This window comes from Bidens hawaiensis, unplaced genomic scaffold, assembly GCF_021521415.1.
Source record: "Bidens hawaiensis isolate Kalapana, Puna unplaced genomic scaffold, B.hawaiensis_p1.1 tig00000512_1, whole genome shotgun sequence".
Classification (NCBI taxonomy): Eukaryota; Viridiplantae; Streptophyta; class Magnoliopsida; order Asterales; family Asteraceae; genus Bidens; species Bidens hawaiensis.
In genome coordinates, this window is record NW_027491033.1 from 5,414,930 (window position 1) to 5,430,596 (window position 15,667).

General features: G+C 38.2%; 2 protein-coding genes across 2 annotated transcripts; both read left to right on the forward strand.

Annotated features, from left to right (window-relative positions):
• The first annotated feature begins 529 nt into the window (after positions 1-529).
• LOC143634759 (uncharacterized) lies at positions 530-6,997 on the forward strand. Its single transcript, XM_077102764.1, has 11 exons — positions 530-593; positions 709-785; positions 2,814-2,909; positions 2,992-3,093; positions 3,153-3,260; positions 4,392-4,504; positions 4,572-4,686; positions 4,780-4,871; positions 4,953-5,040; positions 5,277-5,368; positions 5,539-6,997. Exons 2-11 carry the CDS (start codon positions 768-770, stop codon positions 6,725-6,727), a joined length of 2,013 nt encoding a protein of 670 aa, XP_076958879.1. The 5' UTR covers positions 530-593; positions 709-767; the 3' UTR covers positions 6,728-6,997.
• Positions 6,998-10,027: 3,030 nt separating this feature from the next.
• Positions 10,028-12,815, forward strand: LOC143634768 (serine--glyoxylate aminotransferase). The gene is made up of 5 exons (XM_077102768.1): positions 10,028-10,232; positions 10,858-11,142; positions 11,278-11,644; positions 11,843-12,053; positions 12,563-12,815. Exons 1-5 carry the CDS (start codon positions 10,028-10,030, stop codon positions 12,698-12,700), a joined length of 1,206 nt encoding a protein of 401 aa, XP_076958883.1. The 3' UTR covers positions 12,701-12,815.
• The last annotated feature ends 2,852 nt before the right edge of the window (positions 12,816-15,667 follow it).

A 15,667-nucleotide genomic window follows, 5' to 3' on the forward strand; every position in this document is an offset into this window, starting at 1 on the left:
TTGCGTTTGTGAACGGAAAGTGTGGTGGCGGTTTGTGAGATGGAGAGGAGGTGGTGGTGGTGGGTTGAATGGAATCTGCAACGAGGTGGCCGGAATTTATGGTGGCCGGAATTTATGGTGATGGTGATGGTGGTGGCTTAGAGAGAAAGAAGAGAGAAAGAAAAGAAAATATATATAATACATTCCCCTATTAAAATTATAATTATGCCCATCATATGTCTGCCACATGTCATACTTAACTGACTTTTTCTAACCCAGTCAGCGTAAAGGACAAAACTTGTAGGAAAAAAAAGTTTAAAGTACACCGCCTGCAAGGAAACTTAGAAAGGGACACGAATTCCGTCATAAATCTATAAATTATAAATAATATAAAATCGTAACCCCTAATTCTTCTTCTTCAAGAATCTAAAACCCCAAATTCAACCTGCTGCCGAATGGCTGAATCATCATCACATGTACACTCTCTGCAAAGTTTCGATTTTTTATATTGTTTGTGTGTGTGTATATATACACATATATAGTCATTTGATTTCATTTTGAATTTCAGGTGGATTCAGATCTTGCCTCACCACCCACCATTCCAATAAACAATGGTACCCTTTTTAGTTTTATTTTATGTGTGTTTAGTGTAACCAAATTATTCTGATTTATTATTATTATTATTATTATTATTATTGTTATTATTATTATGTTTCGATATGAATGTAGGCAAGAGAGTTGCAGAGGAGGATGTTGAGCTTCAAGTTTACAAGAAGAAGCATAAGAAAATGGAAGAACAAAACAAGGTTGCCTTTTTTTTTTTTTGCTTATAATAATAATGTATGTTTGAGCAATAGGATTAAGTGCTTCTTTTTTTTGATAATAAGTTAGTCATTTAGCATATGACCCCTTTGTAGATAGATTAGCAACGTTATGTCTTTTGGGAACTTTAAGCTTCTTAGGTACCTAATCGACTTGCAAGCTACAATACAAATGAACGGTAAAAGAATGTTAGGGACTTGGAACAAAAACTGATAGGATTGATTGCGCGTATTCCTTTTTTCACTTTGTTATAGTCATGTGCAATGTATAATACATGACTATGTATGCGTTTATGTATGTATATTTGAGATTAAGATAAAACTAAGAGAGATCCGTTATGTTGCTGGCATTGGGTCGCATAGCAGCCGTCTCTTGTAAGTTGTTGGCCAATAGATAATGAAGTCACCATAACAGGTGTTTTGTTAAGTTGTCGTTTACGAATTGTTTTCTTCAATGTCATACATTGGGAGAATGCCAAGATAGAAGATAAACTCTACATATGCCCGTTCATTTTCTAAAAATGCTATTATCGTAGATTTGCGGACACAACAGTTATTTCATAACAAAAATGTCCGTTCCTTTGATTCTGGAACTTGCCAATTTTCTTAACTAGCACAATGCTCCCTGCACTCTCAAATCATATGCTGAGTCAAAGCTCTTGACCTTGCTGAATCATATGGTGTACGCTGTTTAATTCAAGCCATGGGAATGACTGATCTAGCCAGCCAAAGAGCCCTTGTTGTTCCGCGTTTGTGAGTGTTTTATTAAATAACAAACTGCCCAATTTTTCATGGAGCCCACTTTTTTTAAAATCTGGATTATTCCGGTTTCTGGTTTGAGCTGGTGCCTGGTGGCATAAAAAAGATTTCTTTCCACACATGCCATGCCACTTTTCACTTTGATCAATGATATCTCCTGCGCTAGGATGTACTCAATTTTTACGATGTATTTTATTTTCAGCACCTCTTGGGACTGTCTAACCGAGGCCCAAAATCTCTTGCAAGCCAATCAACTGGTTATTGACAAGACAAGCAAAGATCGAGTGGATTGTTCAATGGCCTGCTCCTGGGCATAGCATGTTACTGTTGTGAGTTTATCCAATTACTCGCCAAAACACAATGATCTTTTTTGTCTGATTCTACTCAATATCTCCCCGGGTTTTGAAATCGAGTGCTCGCAGCAGTCTATTGCTTAGCGTTATCCGATCAGCAGCTCCTTACTAAGTTGACTTATGAATCAGAAGTCATCACCATTAAACACACAAAGTTGAACTATTTCTTACAAACCAAAAGCTCAGCTTGCAACACTTTTATCTTCTTATCTTCAGCTCCAAAAAATTATGCCAAACTCTTGCCCTTGGGTTAATGGAAAATTATTCCACAAGGAGTGTTTGCTAATTTCTTCCAACTCTTCAACACTTGTTCACCTCGCATTCTACATATTTATAATGGGATTACTAAAGTCGTACTGTCTAAGTGTATGAAGCCATGTTAGTAGCAGGCTTGGGAACACACACACACACACACACACAAACATATTTGATTTATTCCTAGCAACGCTATTACTATTGATGCAGTTTTGGAAGCGATCAATGGCTCAAGACACTCATGATAATCAAAGACAAATAAACGAACCAAAGGTTCAAGAACAATGTTCTTTTTAATATAAAACTTAATCAAAAACTAAATAAACAATAAACCCTTGATCTCAACTTATATGTGAGAATCATAGTTAAACTAGGAAACCAAATAAGATAACATAGGAAATTTAAATAAATATAAAAATAAAAGATATCCGAGATTCCTGCATCAACTATAATAACCTTTCAGTGATATAGAATGTGAGGGCTAAAATGTATTAAAGTATTGACCGATTCCCCCCCCCCCCCCCCACCTCTACACTAACTGAATGATCATGGTAATATACTGTATAATTTTGGTTGGTTAAAAATACATGATATGATTCAGTAGTTTTTTTCTTCTTCTTCTGAGTATATGAATTTTTATCTATAGGCTACACCTGTAAATGTAGCAGCAACTACCCAAGATGCAAATGAATCTATGCAAGAAGATGAAGATGATAATACTTCCCTAAATAAGAGTGTAAGGGTACTAATTTGGCCTTTTGTATTCTTCGAGTGTTTAAATGACTATTTTCTTTTCTTCTGAGTATTTGAAGTTTTATTTATAGGCTCCATCTGTAAATGTAGCAGCAACTACACAAGACGCAAACGAGTCTATGCAAGAAGATGAAGATGATAATGATAATACTTCCCCAAAGAAGAGTGTAAGGGTACTCATTTAGCCATTTTCTATTCTTTTGAGTGTTTGAATGACTATTTGGTATGGTAGGTTGAAGCAGCTCCAGTTGCAGAAACTACACAGGATGATGCAGAAAGATCTAGCATCTCTAATGAGTATGAGGAAGATCACCAACATTTAGAATCCCCAAAGACAAGTGTAAGTACTATTTACATTTTCATCATGCACTTTTCAGACGATTTTTACTTTTACTTTCAGGAAGATAATGGTTGGTAAATTTAGCTTTGTAATGGCCTCTAGTTATGAAAATGCAGTTTTCAGTTATGAAATGGTCTTTAGCTAATAAGGATGCACCGTTTCGATGTCTATCAAATATCACGTCAACGTTTCATGATCCTCTAGCAGGATGGGACGTGTAACATAACACACAGTTTGTGAGAGAATACTTTATCTTTGTTTTCCTGAATTACACGTTTTCTCTCCTTTAGAAAGGACGATTCTGATTTTGGCAACAAAAATATTTTTAATTGAGAGATGCTACCAAAAAATATTTCCTAAGATAAAAGTGTGATTTGCATCAACTTAAATCTCAATCTAGAACAAAACAACTTGAAGTGATGTTGGATCATTCATCTAACTTAAAAAAAAACTTCACTTAAAGTGCTATCCTTAAATCTTCTATTAGTCTCTCAACACCATTTTTATAGCCAGTGCATTTTGACATGAAAGATGGATGTTTTGCTAGTCACAAGCAGCTCGAGATAATGTGGTCCTTGAAATAGTCTAATAAATAGTGCGTAGGTTGTTAGGCACTTAGGTGTATTAGGCAACGGGCCAAAATGGGTAATTTTATAGGGCGTGGTTGGGTTGGACCTTCAGCACTACTTTCCGTCACTTTTTGAACTTTATAACAGCAAATATTGCTTAAGTTAAGTACAGGGATTTTTTATATTTTATACTTGTATTCATTTAAAAACACTTTGTTTAACTTTTGACTTCTCCTTGCTTTTTCATTGATTTGTTTTACTCTATCCACTTGATTTTTTAGACATAAACTATATATTTTAATCAACGTTTGGGTAATTTGTTGAAATTAGAGCTTCTATTTCTAAATATGTTGAGCTTCTATCCGTAAATTTATTTTACTCTTCTTTTTTTTTTAATCTTTAAACTATAGTATTTAGTTTTACTGATTTTTTCTTTTGTTATACATGGAGCTTTTTTGGCTATGGAGATAAGAAATCTCATAAATAGGATACTTTATGATTTTTATGGTTACTTAAATCATTGTTGGATATTCACATACATCCTCTTAAACGTTTGGTGCAGCCTCTCAAAGCTAACAGTGAGTTGCTTGATCATCCAACGAAAGAACACCATGACATGGAATCAAAAACTTTGTTTCTTGGCAACTTAAGTTTTCAAATTGAAGAAGACGATGTGTAAGCACTTTTATCTTTTGTAACTACTTTTGTATTTTGTTGTTTGACAATTTATTTAACACTACAGAAGGGATTTCTTCAAAAATGCTGGCGAAATTGCTGACATCCGTTTTGGCATCAAAGATGACCGATTCTTGGGCTATGGCCACATTGAGTTCACCACCGTCGAAGCAGCTCAAGAGGTAGGTACCATTAAGTTAGTGCCACATATGAACACAAAAGTTATAATTATTTATCTAATAATAACAAGGCTTTATATATTTTGTTTTGCCCAGGCTCTGAAACTAAACAGGGAGGTGCTACTAGATCGGCGAGTTACAGTTGCTATTAAAAGGCGGCAACGAGGTGCGTACACACCGGTTACCAGGTATCATGGCCTGACAATATATATATTATGAGTCTACAATTAAATATCTGAACTGTCTACTTATCTATTTACTGAATGTAGCATGGACAAGTCTAAGCAAAGGAGTGGTCATGCTCAAGTTAAAACCATATACGTTCGGGGATTTGAATGCAGTGACAGTTTCGACAATGTACGTTTATGTCAAATGTAATCTTCCAAACAAATACTTTTATTCAGCATCAATCATCTAGAGGTGTCTAAATTTGTACATTTTTTATAAATAGTTAGTGGGTCCAAATACTATTTCTTCGATAATAATCTAGTTTCTTGAATAAAATGGTTTAGGAGGAGGTTAATACATCCTTTTAAGATATTTTTTTTATTTGTCAGGAGGTTAGAGAGATAAATGCTTTGTATTTTGTGCAGATTAAGAGTGCACTTGAAAAGCATTTTGGGAAATGTGGAGATATTACACGACTGGACATACCCAAAGACTACCAGACTGGGGCTCCTAGAGGGTTTGCTTTCTTCTCAGCCGTGGAATCGCTTTTAAAATTTTGATGCTTACAGAAAAAAATTATTCAAGTTTTTTGTAAAAAAGCAACTTAGGATGTTGCTGTTTAATTTTCTTTTTATTGGTTAGAAATAACACCAACTTGACACTGATCCTTGGTGTTTGTTTGTGCAGAGTTGCTTTTATTGAGTTTAGTGACAGTAATGGGTTTCGTGAAGCTTTGGGACTTGATGGATCTGAAGTTGGAGGCAGCAGGTTAACTGTTGAGGAAGCCAGAAAGCAAAAAGGTGATGTCCGTGAAGGATATGGTGGCTGGAGTGGCTCTTATGTTAGAGAAAGTGGGTCTGGTCGGGGCACTTATGTTAGAGAAAGTGGGTCTGTTCGCGGCTCTAATGCTAGAGAAAGCGGGTCTAGTGGTGGCTGGAGTGGCTCTAATGTTGCAAAAACTGGGTTTGGTGGTGGCTCTAATGCTACAAAAATCGGGCCAGGTGGTGGCTGGAGTGGCTCTAATGTTAGAGAAAGCGGGTCTGGTGGTGGCTGGAGTGGCTCTAATGTTGCAAAAACCGGGTTTGGTGGTGGCTGGAGTGGCTCTAATGTTACAAAAACCGGGTCTGGTGGTGGCTGGAGTGGCTCTAATGTTAGAGAAAGCGGGTCTGGTGGTGGCTGGAGTGGTAAGTATGTTAGAGAAAGCGGGTCTGGTGGTGGCTCTTATGTTAGAGAAAATGGGTCCGGTCGTGGCACTTATGTTAGAGAGAGTGGGTTTGGTCGTGGCACTTATGTTAGAGAAAGTGGGTTTGGTCGTGGCTCTAATGTCAGAGAAAACGGGTCTGGTGGTGGCTCTTATGCTAGAGAAAGTGGGTCTGGTGCTGGCTCTTATGTTAGAGAAAGTTGGTCTAGTGCTGGTTTTTATGTTAGAGAAAGCGGGTATAGTGGTGGCTGGAGTGGCTCTAATGTTAGAGAAAGCGGGTCTAGTGGTGGCTCTTATGTTAGGGAAAGGGGGTCTAGTGGTAGCTGGAGTAGCTCTCATGCTAGAGAAAGCGGGTCTAGTGGCGGCTGGAGTGGCTCTCATGCTAGAGAAAGTGCGTCTGGTGGTAGCTGGAGCGGCTCTCATGTTAGGGAAAGTGGGTCTAGTCGTGGCTCTTATGTTAGAGAAAGTGTATCTGGTGGTGTTCGGGGTGGGCCTTATGTTAGAGAAAGCAGGGGGTCTGGTGGTGCGTGGCGTAGAGAAAGTGGGTATGATAGCAAATGGCGTGGGGAAAGTGGTTATGGTAGAGTCTCACATGCTGAAAATGGCCCTAGCAGTGGTTGGCATAAAGAGAGTAGCTATGGTCGTGGTGGCGGGTGGCGGTGGTTATGGTTATGATGGTGGCTTGGGTAGAGGAAGTGGATTTAGTGGTGGTAGGTTTAGCAGTAGCGGTGTGGGTAGAGGCAGCAGCCACCATGTGGGCAATTATTATAGTGGCAGCAGAAGAGGTGGACGGCCATGAACACGCAGTTAGTTATCCCTCAATTTTCCTGATGATATCAAAGGCTCCATAGTGTCTTTTCTAACTGCTACACTCATCTGCTTGTACGACTGCAAACACAGTCGGCCTTTTTTTATGATGCATATCGTATTTTCTTGCGCTATCTATTATTGATTCTTTTGTTCCTCGTTTTTATCAATAGAAAGATATAAATTTCATTTTCGACATTATTGTCAATAAGCTTTTAAGCTCGGGTTTGAGGGATAGAACTTGTATGTGTGAACAATAAAATGTGCGTATCTATATCATTATGCTTTGTGTGGGTATGACACCTGACCTGGGAAGCACACAACATCCAGGGAAGCACACAACCCATCTGACCATTTTTGGTAATCGTAATCTTTCGTTCACCGTCTTTTTTTATGTACACAAAAATTCTTTTTAACACTTCATGATAATACCGGCATGACGTGCTTGTATCACACCTCAATACTTGTGCAATCACTAGGCTCACTCTGTTTATACTTTTAAGTTTTGATCAAAGGCTGCTGGTATATAATCTCTATTTTCGGTACTAATCTCATAAATCCATATATTGAGCATTTGCATACGTTTGAAATCTTTGTTTTCTTTTAGCAATGATGGTCTAACCATAGATTACACATATCCATAGTTGGTTTGAGTCATGGATCAAACTCTAATGTTTGAGTGTATTCTTTTCTTTTGTTTTTGTTTTTTTAATGGATTAATTTAGATAAGAAAAAAATTAGAGTGACTTGCAATAATACTAATTGTTGAAATCTGGAGGAGTGCATAAGTTTTTTTTGGTAACATGTGAAGAATTTCTTGATAAAAACACTATCGATAACAAGTAAACAAACTAGGGTAGAGACATCATAAGACCCAATGTTATGGGGGCGCGGATGAGGGACTTTTTGAGGCGCCGAGAGCGGTGAACACCATAGAGGTGCGCGGATGGGGGTGGGCGCCGTGATGCCCGGCCTTCCAACGGCCGGCACCATTATTGAAAATCATGCGGGCCCCCCTCCAACGGCTAATCAACGGCACTATTAAAAAAAACTAATTATTTTCTATATAAATACCAAACCATTTTATCAATTTTTACTCAAACAAATACCAAATTTCACTCAAATAACCCCTCAATATAAAAATCTCTCAACTCTCTACCATGGATCCTTTCTCAAATTTCACAAGCTCGAGCTCAAACCCGAACCCAAACCCGAACACGAGCTCGAGCTCAAACCCAAAGGATCTCTCGCATCTAGATCCGGCCACGCGGGCGTTTTTGGAGAAAAAAAAAGCAAGGATAATGGCAAAATACTCAAACGAGGACGAGGACGCCGAATATTAGTTCTATTTTTTTTCCTATTTGTACGTTTTTTTTTATGTTTTTAGTTTAATTTAGTTTGAAAAATTATTATATTTTAAGTTTAATAAATTTGTTGGTTTTTTAGCTTTATAAAAAAAATAAAAATTAAAATTAAAGGGGCTTTGAAGCCCCCTCACCATGGGGCATCTTTGGGGTGGGGCTTCGAAGCCCCCAGTGCCCACGTGGCACTGACGTGGCGCTGGGGAGAAAACACCAATATGTATAGTGATCACCGACCAAGATTTATTTTCACTATACGACTTTTCTCTAGGCTTGATATAGAACACAACACAAACGTCTCACTAACACTGGTAATTGTTGGAGTTAAGTCCCGAACTCGAGTTATGGGTTGGGAAGATGGGCCTGGTTTGAGCTACTAGATCAATCTCATTAGTTAGTTAAATATTGCAGTTAGAGATAATTATCTATTTATTTAGAATAAAGTGTCATTTTGTCCTTGTGGTTTGCCAAATAATGCGAATTTAGTACAAAAAGTTTATTTTTTTGCACATGGACCTTTCACGTTTCCCAATTCTTGCCAATTACATCCAAATCATTAACCCCGTTAAATTTAATCGTTAAGTCAGGGGTAGATATGTATATTCACTCTTTCTTTATTATAAGACTTATTTCAGTTACCTGCGGTTTTCGTCCCTGTGGTTGGTCCAAATATGCGGTTTTAGTCCAGTATGCAATAAATTTGCATTTTTCGTTAATATGGTATCATTTAACTTGCAATTAAACTCGAATTCACTAACCTCGTTAAGTCTGATAGTTAAACCCACCAGTGTGCCCTTCACGTGAGGGGTAGTTTTGTCCTTTTTCTTTTTTACAAATACACCCAGCCCTCAGGAGGGGGCTTGCGAATTAGGCCTGAGGTTATTTTGTGGAGAAAAACAACAAACTTGGTCGTCACGTGAAGGGCACGTAGATAGGTTAACGACCAGACTTAGCGGGGTTAATAAATTCAGGTTTACTTGCAAGTGAAATGAAACTACTATGACGAAAATCACAAATTTGATAGGGACGAAAATTACAAACTTGAAACTATTTGACTAAAACCGTATATTTGGACAAACCACATGGACGAAAACCGCAATTCACAGAGATAAAGATTATAATAAAGAAAGAGTGAAAAGACATGTCTACCCCTGACTTAATGATTAAATTTAACGGAGTTAGTGATTTGGATGTAATTGGCAAGAATTGAGAAACGTGGAGGGTTCATATGCAAAAAATAAACTTTTTGTTCTTGAGCATCGACGCAAAAAGAGTGGCACGACACACTTGGCGTTACCATTTTTTTCCCTTCTAATTCAAGTTTATTTAGGCACCTTTTTATAATTTAAGTTTATTTAGTTATGTTAGTTTTTAATGTATTTTTTTAAATGAATAAAAATGCGTTTTATTTATGAAAATGAAACACGAGAGTTATAAATCCTTTGTGACAGTTGGTATGACTATGAGTCTATGAGGATATATAGGATGAGACTGAATATGTGGCGAAAGCACATACGTAGATAGATATAACATATATATAACGTTACCCGTAGAACTGAAAATGAGGCTCACTTGGAGTTCTTATCTGCTGTTGGGACCCACCTCATCTCCCGCCATCTTATAAATTCCACACTTTTTGGATTATTCATTTTCAGTCTCACAGGCCAATCACTCACCAGGTAATAATCTCTATTCACTTCTTCATGCCAAATTTAGTCTTCATATTGTTTAATGAATTGCTATGTCTTATTTTAGGTGGCTTTTACTTTTCTAATATGTTTTTAATTAGTAGGGGGCAAAGAATAAGATGGACTATATGTATGCACCTGGAAGGAATCATTTGTTTGTTCCGGGACCTGTTAACATCCCGGAACAAGTTCTTCGTGCAATGAACCGAAACAACGAGGACTATCGCTCCCCTGCCGTCCCCGCCTTGACTAAAACTTTACTTGAGGATGTAAAGAAGATTTTTAAGACCATTTCTGGGACTCCTTTTCTTATCCCCACTACAGGTACGTACATACGCATTTTACAACTTATGATCATTCCATTAGCTTTCCTTTGTAATTATACTTATGGTGTTTTCGTATATATCAGGCTTGTAAACGAACACAACGTTCATTTAACTTTACACGGACAAATGATTAAATTTAAATAGTTAAGCGAATGAGGTTTTCTTGTTCATGTTCGTTCGTTAAGAAAACAAGTGTGTTTGTATTTGTTTATATTCGTTCGTTAACGATATAAACAAACAGTTCACGAACGCAAGACTATATTGTAATGAGTGAACATAACTGAGCTAATCCCGATTATAAGTAAATGTGAACAACATTGTGTTAGGGTTAGAAAGTTATAATATCTATATTGTAATGAGCCTAAAAAATACAAATAAGTATATTATAATAAACGAACTTAAAACAAACATAAACTAATGGACCCAAATGAATGTAACAAACATAAGTGAATGAACAAGACATTTGATCATGTTCGTTCATTTAACTAAATGAATAAATGACACAAATTTGGTTCATCAACGGTTCACTAAACATTTATGTCGTTTATAAGCCTACTGGCTTATTATGCTATCATTAGGTTCATTCAAAGTGAAGTTCAAATGTTGTAGTTAACTCTGTACAGGTACTGGTGCATGGGAAAGTGCACTAACAAACACCTTGTCTCCTGGAGACCGAATTGTATCGTTTATCATCGGTCAATTCAGTTTGCTTTGGGTAGATCAACAGAAACGACTCGGATTCAATGTTGACGTGGTGGAAAGCGAGTGGGGTCGGGGTGCTGATTTGGATGTTCTAGCATCAAAAGTGGCTGCAGATACTGCTCATACTATCAAAGCCATATGCATAGTTCACAACGAGACCGCCACAGGAGTTACTAACAACTTGGCTTCCGTAAGGAAAATACTTGGTAAAATAAAGTTTTGATTACTTTCATTATAATAAATCTCGATCTAAACTAACTGATAATAATGTTAATAACAACCTGTGGAATTCATCGCACAAAGTAATAATAAATTAATAATGGCTTGTTGATGAATGTCAGATGAGTATCAGCATCCCGCGCTATTTTTAGTGGACGGTGTGTCATCAATATGCGCTCTGGATTTCCGCATGGATGAATGGGGTGTAGATGTGGCGTTAACAGGATCTCAGAAAGCGCTTTCGCTTCCGACTGGTGTGGGGATAGTGTGTGCAAGCCCCAAAGCTATCAAGGCGTCCGAAAGTGCAAAATCACTTCGGGTTTTCTTTGACTGGAAGGACTACTTGAAGTTCTACAAGATGGGGACTTATTGGCCTTACACTCCATCTATACAACTTTTGTATGGTCTTAAAGCAGCTCTTGATCTCATTTTTGAAGAAGGATTGGATAATGTCATTGCGAGGCACGCTCGTCTTGGAAAAGCCACAAGGTAAGTAAACTTTAATTGTATGTCTAACTAACTAACTACACCTAACATTAACTATATGTCTATAACTAATTGTAACTATATAACTAACTATAACCATATAAGTGTAAGTCTATAACAAACTACAAGTCTATGATTGTAATATAAGTCTAACCGACTATAAGTCTATAAGTAAATCTTGATCGATTGTACTTTTAACAGGCTAGCTGTTGAAGCATGGGGGTTGAAAAACTGCACCCAAAGTGAGGAATGGTTCAGTGACACCGTGACAGCAGTGGTTGTTCCTCCACATATTGATAGTTCTGAAATTGTTAGAAGAGGATGGAAGAGATATAACTTAAGCTTGGGTCTCGGCCTTAACAAAGTCGCCGGAAAGGTCTTTAGAATAGGACATCTTGGACACGTAAATGACGTAAGCATACCTCCCTCTAGGGGTGTAAACAAGCCGAGCTCGAGGTCAACTAAGCTTGAGCTCGATCTCATTTTCTAAACTTGAGCCCGGCCCGTTTATTATTTATTAATTAATTTATATACATTTTTAGTTATTATTATGTATCTTTTAATAATAATTTATATATATAACATGATATATATTATTAAGTTATTTCTATCATAAATTTATATATAATAAATATTATTATATAAATATATTTCATATATTAAACAAATTTTATATAAATAATAGGTTCGTGAGATGGCTCGAGCTCTATAAATGAAGTTTGGGCTCATTTAATAAACAAACATAATTTAAGGTTCGAGCGTGTTTAAGCTTGGCTCAATTCGATCTTCAAATGAGCTTATCTCGAGTAGCTGGCTTGACTCGTTTACACCCCTACCTTCCTCCTCTTAAATCCAACTTTTTGTTTTATTTTATTTATTTATTATGTTTTAAAATAATTTGGGTGTTGCTTGTGCATGTAGCTGCAACTGCTGGGGTGTCTTGCAGGGGTGGAGATGGTGCTCAAGGATGTCGGTTACCCGGTGAAGCTCGGGAGTGGAGTGGCTGCGGCTTGTGAATACCTACAAAACAACATACCAATGATTCCATCAAGGATTTGAAATTTGAATTCTTCATGTGTATGTATTTGTTTATGTATATGTATGTTCTCTTGTTGTAAAGAACACTTACTAAAGCTCTATTCCGTTTATAAATTCTACTTGTTTTTCTTCTTCACATCTCATTTGCTTTCCTTTTGTATGATGGTTGATGAGTGTTGTTACAACAAAGATAAGACCAATGATAGTGAATGGGCTGGTTAGGCTAACAAGCTTCAAGGGTTCAGGTTAACCTAACGCAGGTCGTGGTGTCCCTCTACATTTGCAAAACGTAGAAGGAGGTTCACTAGTTTGTTGTTGATCGTTATAGTTCACCGAGGATCAAGAACCGTGATGTTTGGGATCGGTTCTTGAATGGTGTTCTTGGTGAAGCTATGAAGCTATTGAAGTAAGAAAGAAATAAGCTAAGAGCATATTTCTCAAGGAAGAAGAGAATATCAGGGAGAAGGTGTTATCTTTAGATCTGATGATCCTATGTTTATGGCTTAAGTCCCTCTTTTATAGAAGGAGAGACCAGGCCCTTTATCCAGTGTACAAACTAATTGATCTCCAGTTCGCTTAGAGGGTTGACCGTTATGGGCGGGAAGCTTTGGACAGTTGGTCTGTGATTAAAATAATAATACTTTATCTGAGCATGTCCCTTGCTCAGAGGGAACAGTGATGTGAGTCTTGAGTTAACATCGTACTGTAGCACGTGGGTACTTGTTTACATAAGTTTGGGCGGGAAATGAAGCCTTTAACCTTTTAACCCTTTTAGCGTTAATGTGTTCCAGTCATTTTATTATTTCCTTGGGCTACCCCCGTCATCAGCCCCCCAAGTCAGAGGTGTTTGAGAGGTAAGCTCAAGGGCTTCTGACTTTTGCACACATTTTGTTTATTGCTTAAAGGCTTCAAGGCTTGTAAGCTTCGAGGCTTTGTTCAGTTTTGGTTGTTTTTTGAATTACTGATGTGACAGTTGATGTGATGGTAAGTACCATATTGCAGTTCCCAATAACTGCTTTTTCATTAATAGTTATCAATGGGATAACTATTCACTTTCTTCCAGATTTTTTTTAAAGTTATTATCATAAACACATTCAAGTTCCTTTCAATCTTCTATCATGTTAGTTTCGATCTTTCATCTTTCCTTCAAAATTATGGTTGCCAAAAAGGATCTTTCGGTCAGTTTTTCTCGATTGACCCAAGAAGAGGTCGAATCGTTTTGTGTCGAGTGGGGAATAGGGTTAAAGTATAAGCCGATTGCTCCGCCGGTCGATTCTTCGATTGATCATTGTCCGGCAGGCTTCATTGCTCTATATTGCCGTCATTTTGAATTTTCTAATCTCCGGCACCCTTTTTCGGTTTTTGTTTTGAATGTTTTGGAGTATTACCGTGTATCGTTCGGTCAAATCCATCCTTTAGGGCTTGCTAGGGTTTTGCATTTTGAGGTTTTGTGTAGAGCCCTAGGTTATGATCCTTCCTTATTGAGTTTTCGCCGTTTCTTTCGCATAGCAAAGAACGGTGATTGGTATACTTTTGAACATACCAAGGTCGACATTTGTTTGGTTTCCTCGGCGGTTACAACCCTCGGTACTTGGAAGGACCGGTTTTTCTTTGTTTCCGACTCTATCCTTACATTTAAACCTGTTTGGCGACAACCCGAGGCTGTTTTAAATGAACCGGAGCCGGCTGAATCCGAGTTAAATGAAGCCTTTTTGAAATCAATTAGGAAATGTCCATCGCGTCTTCGTCCTTTTCCCGAACATCTTCTCGTGTTATTAGGAATTAACAAACTATGGGATAAGCCTAATCGGGATCCCGTGCTTATGAGGGATAATAAGGGTATGCATTTGTTTATCCCGTATTTGCTTTATCTCGTTAATATATTTGTTAATGTGTTTCTTTGGTATTTGCAGTCATGTCGGCTTTGGACTTCCTAAAGAGCGATGATACCTCTGATGTTGGTTTTACTGATGTTGCTGCTATTGTCGAGGATGACTCGGTGGCTCGGGGGAATGATGGTCGGTTTGAGGATGCTGAGTATGTTGGGGTTGCAAACGTTAAAGGGTTCACCAAGACCGCTGCTCCGAAGTCTTCTACTCGTCGTTCCACACGACGTTTACTGAAGTCAGTTGGCCCCTCATTTTCTCACGAACCGGTTGAGGTTAGTGATGACATTCAGGTTGTCGAAGACCAAGGTCCAATTGTGAAGAGTGAGAAGGAGCAGGGTTTGGTGGTTTCCAAGAAGAGGAAATCGGCTGGGAAGAAGGTTGTGATGTCTGTGGTTCAAGGGTTGGATGGTGATGCTGTTTATGTGCCAGAGTGGAGTGCCAAGGTTGGGGATAACTTTAAAGATCCCGAATTTTGTGCTGATGTGTTAGCCAATTTTGCTCCTCCGGGGGTTCGTGATGCTATCTCCGGGATGGAGGGTGATTCTCTGCTATCAAGGTTGATCTTGAACTCTGTTAACATTTCTGCCCTTTTGGCAGAGGGTGTTACTCGGTTTCGCAAATGGATGCAGGAGTATGAGGAGTTTATGAAGACGAAGGAAAAGATGAAGGCCTCTATGGCGGCCATGAAGAAGGAGGTTGAAGGTTTTTCAGAAAAGGAAAAAGTGTATGTGAAGAGGATTGACGAGTTGTCTCGTAGCCATGAGATTGAGATGGCGGGTTTGAAGAAAGCTATGGAAGCTGACAGGATTACATTGGATGCTGACCGGGAAGCCTTTGAGGTGCAGAGGAGAGCCTTCGAGATGGAGAAGGAAGGCTTGAAAGCTTCGGTTGCCCAGACTTCTAGTGACAACAAGTGGTTGATTGAGGACGGGTTTCAACAGGTTGTGACTTACTTGCTTCATTCTAGTGAGTTCAACTCGGTGTTGGGTGGTGTGTATACGAAGTTGTTGGCCCATGGTAAGCATTTGGGCTTCGTTGCAGACTTTAGTCATCATGAGTCTGGCCAGCCTATAGAGAAGTCACCCCTGTTCAACCGTGA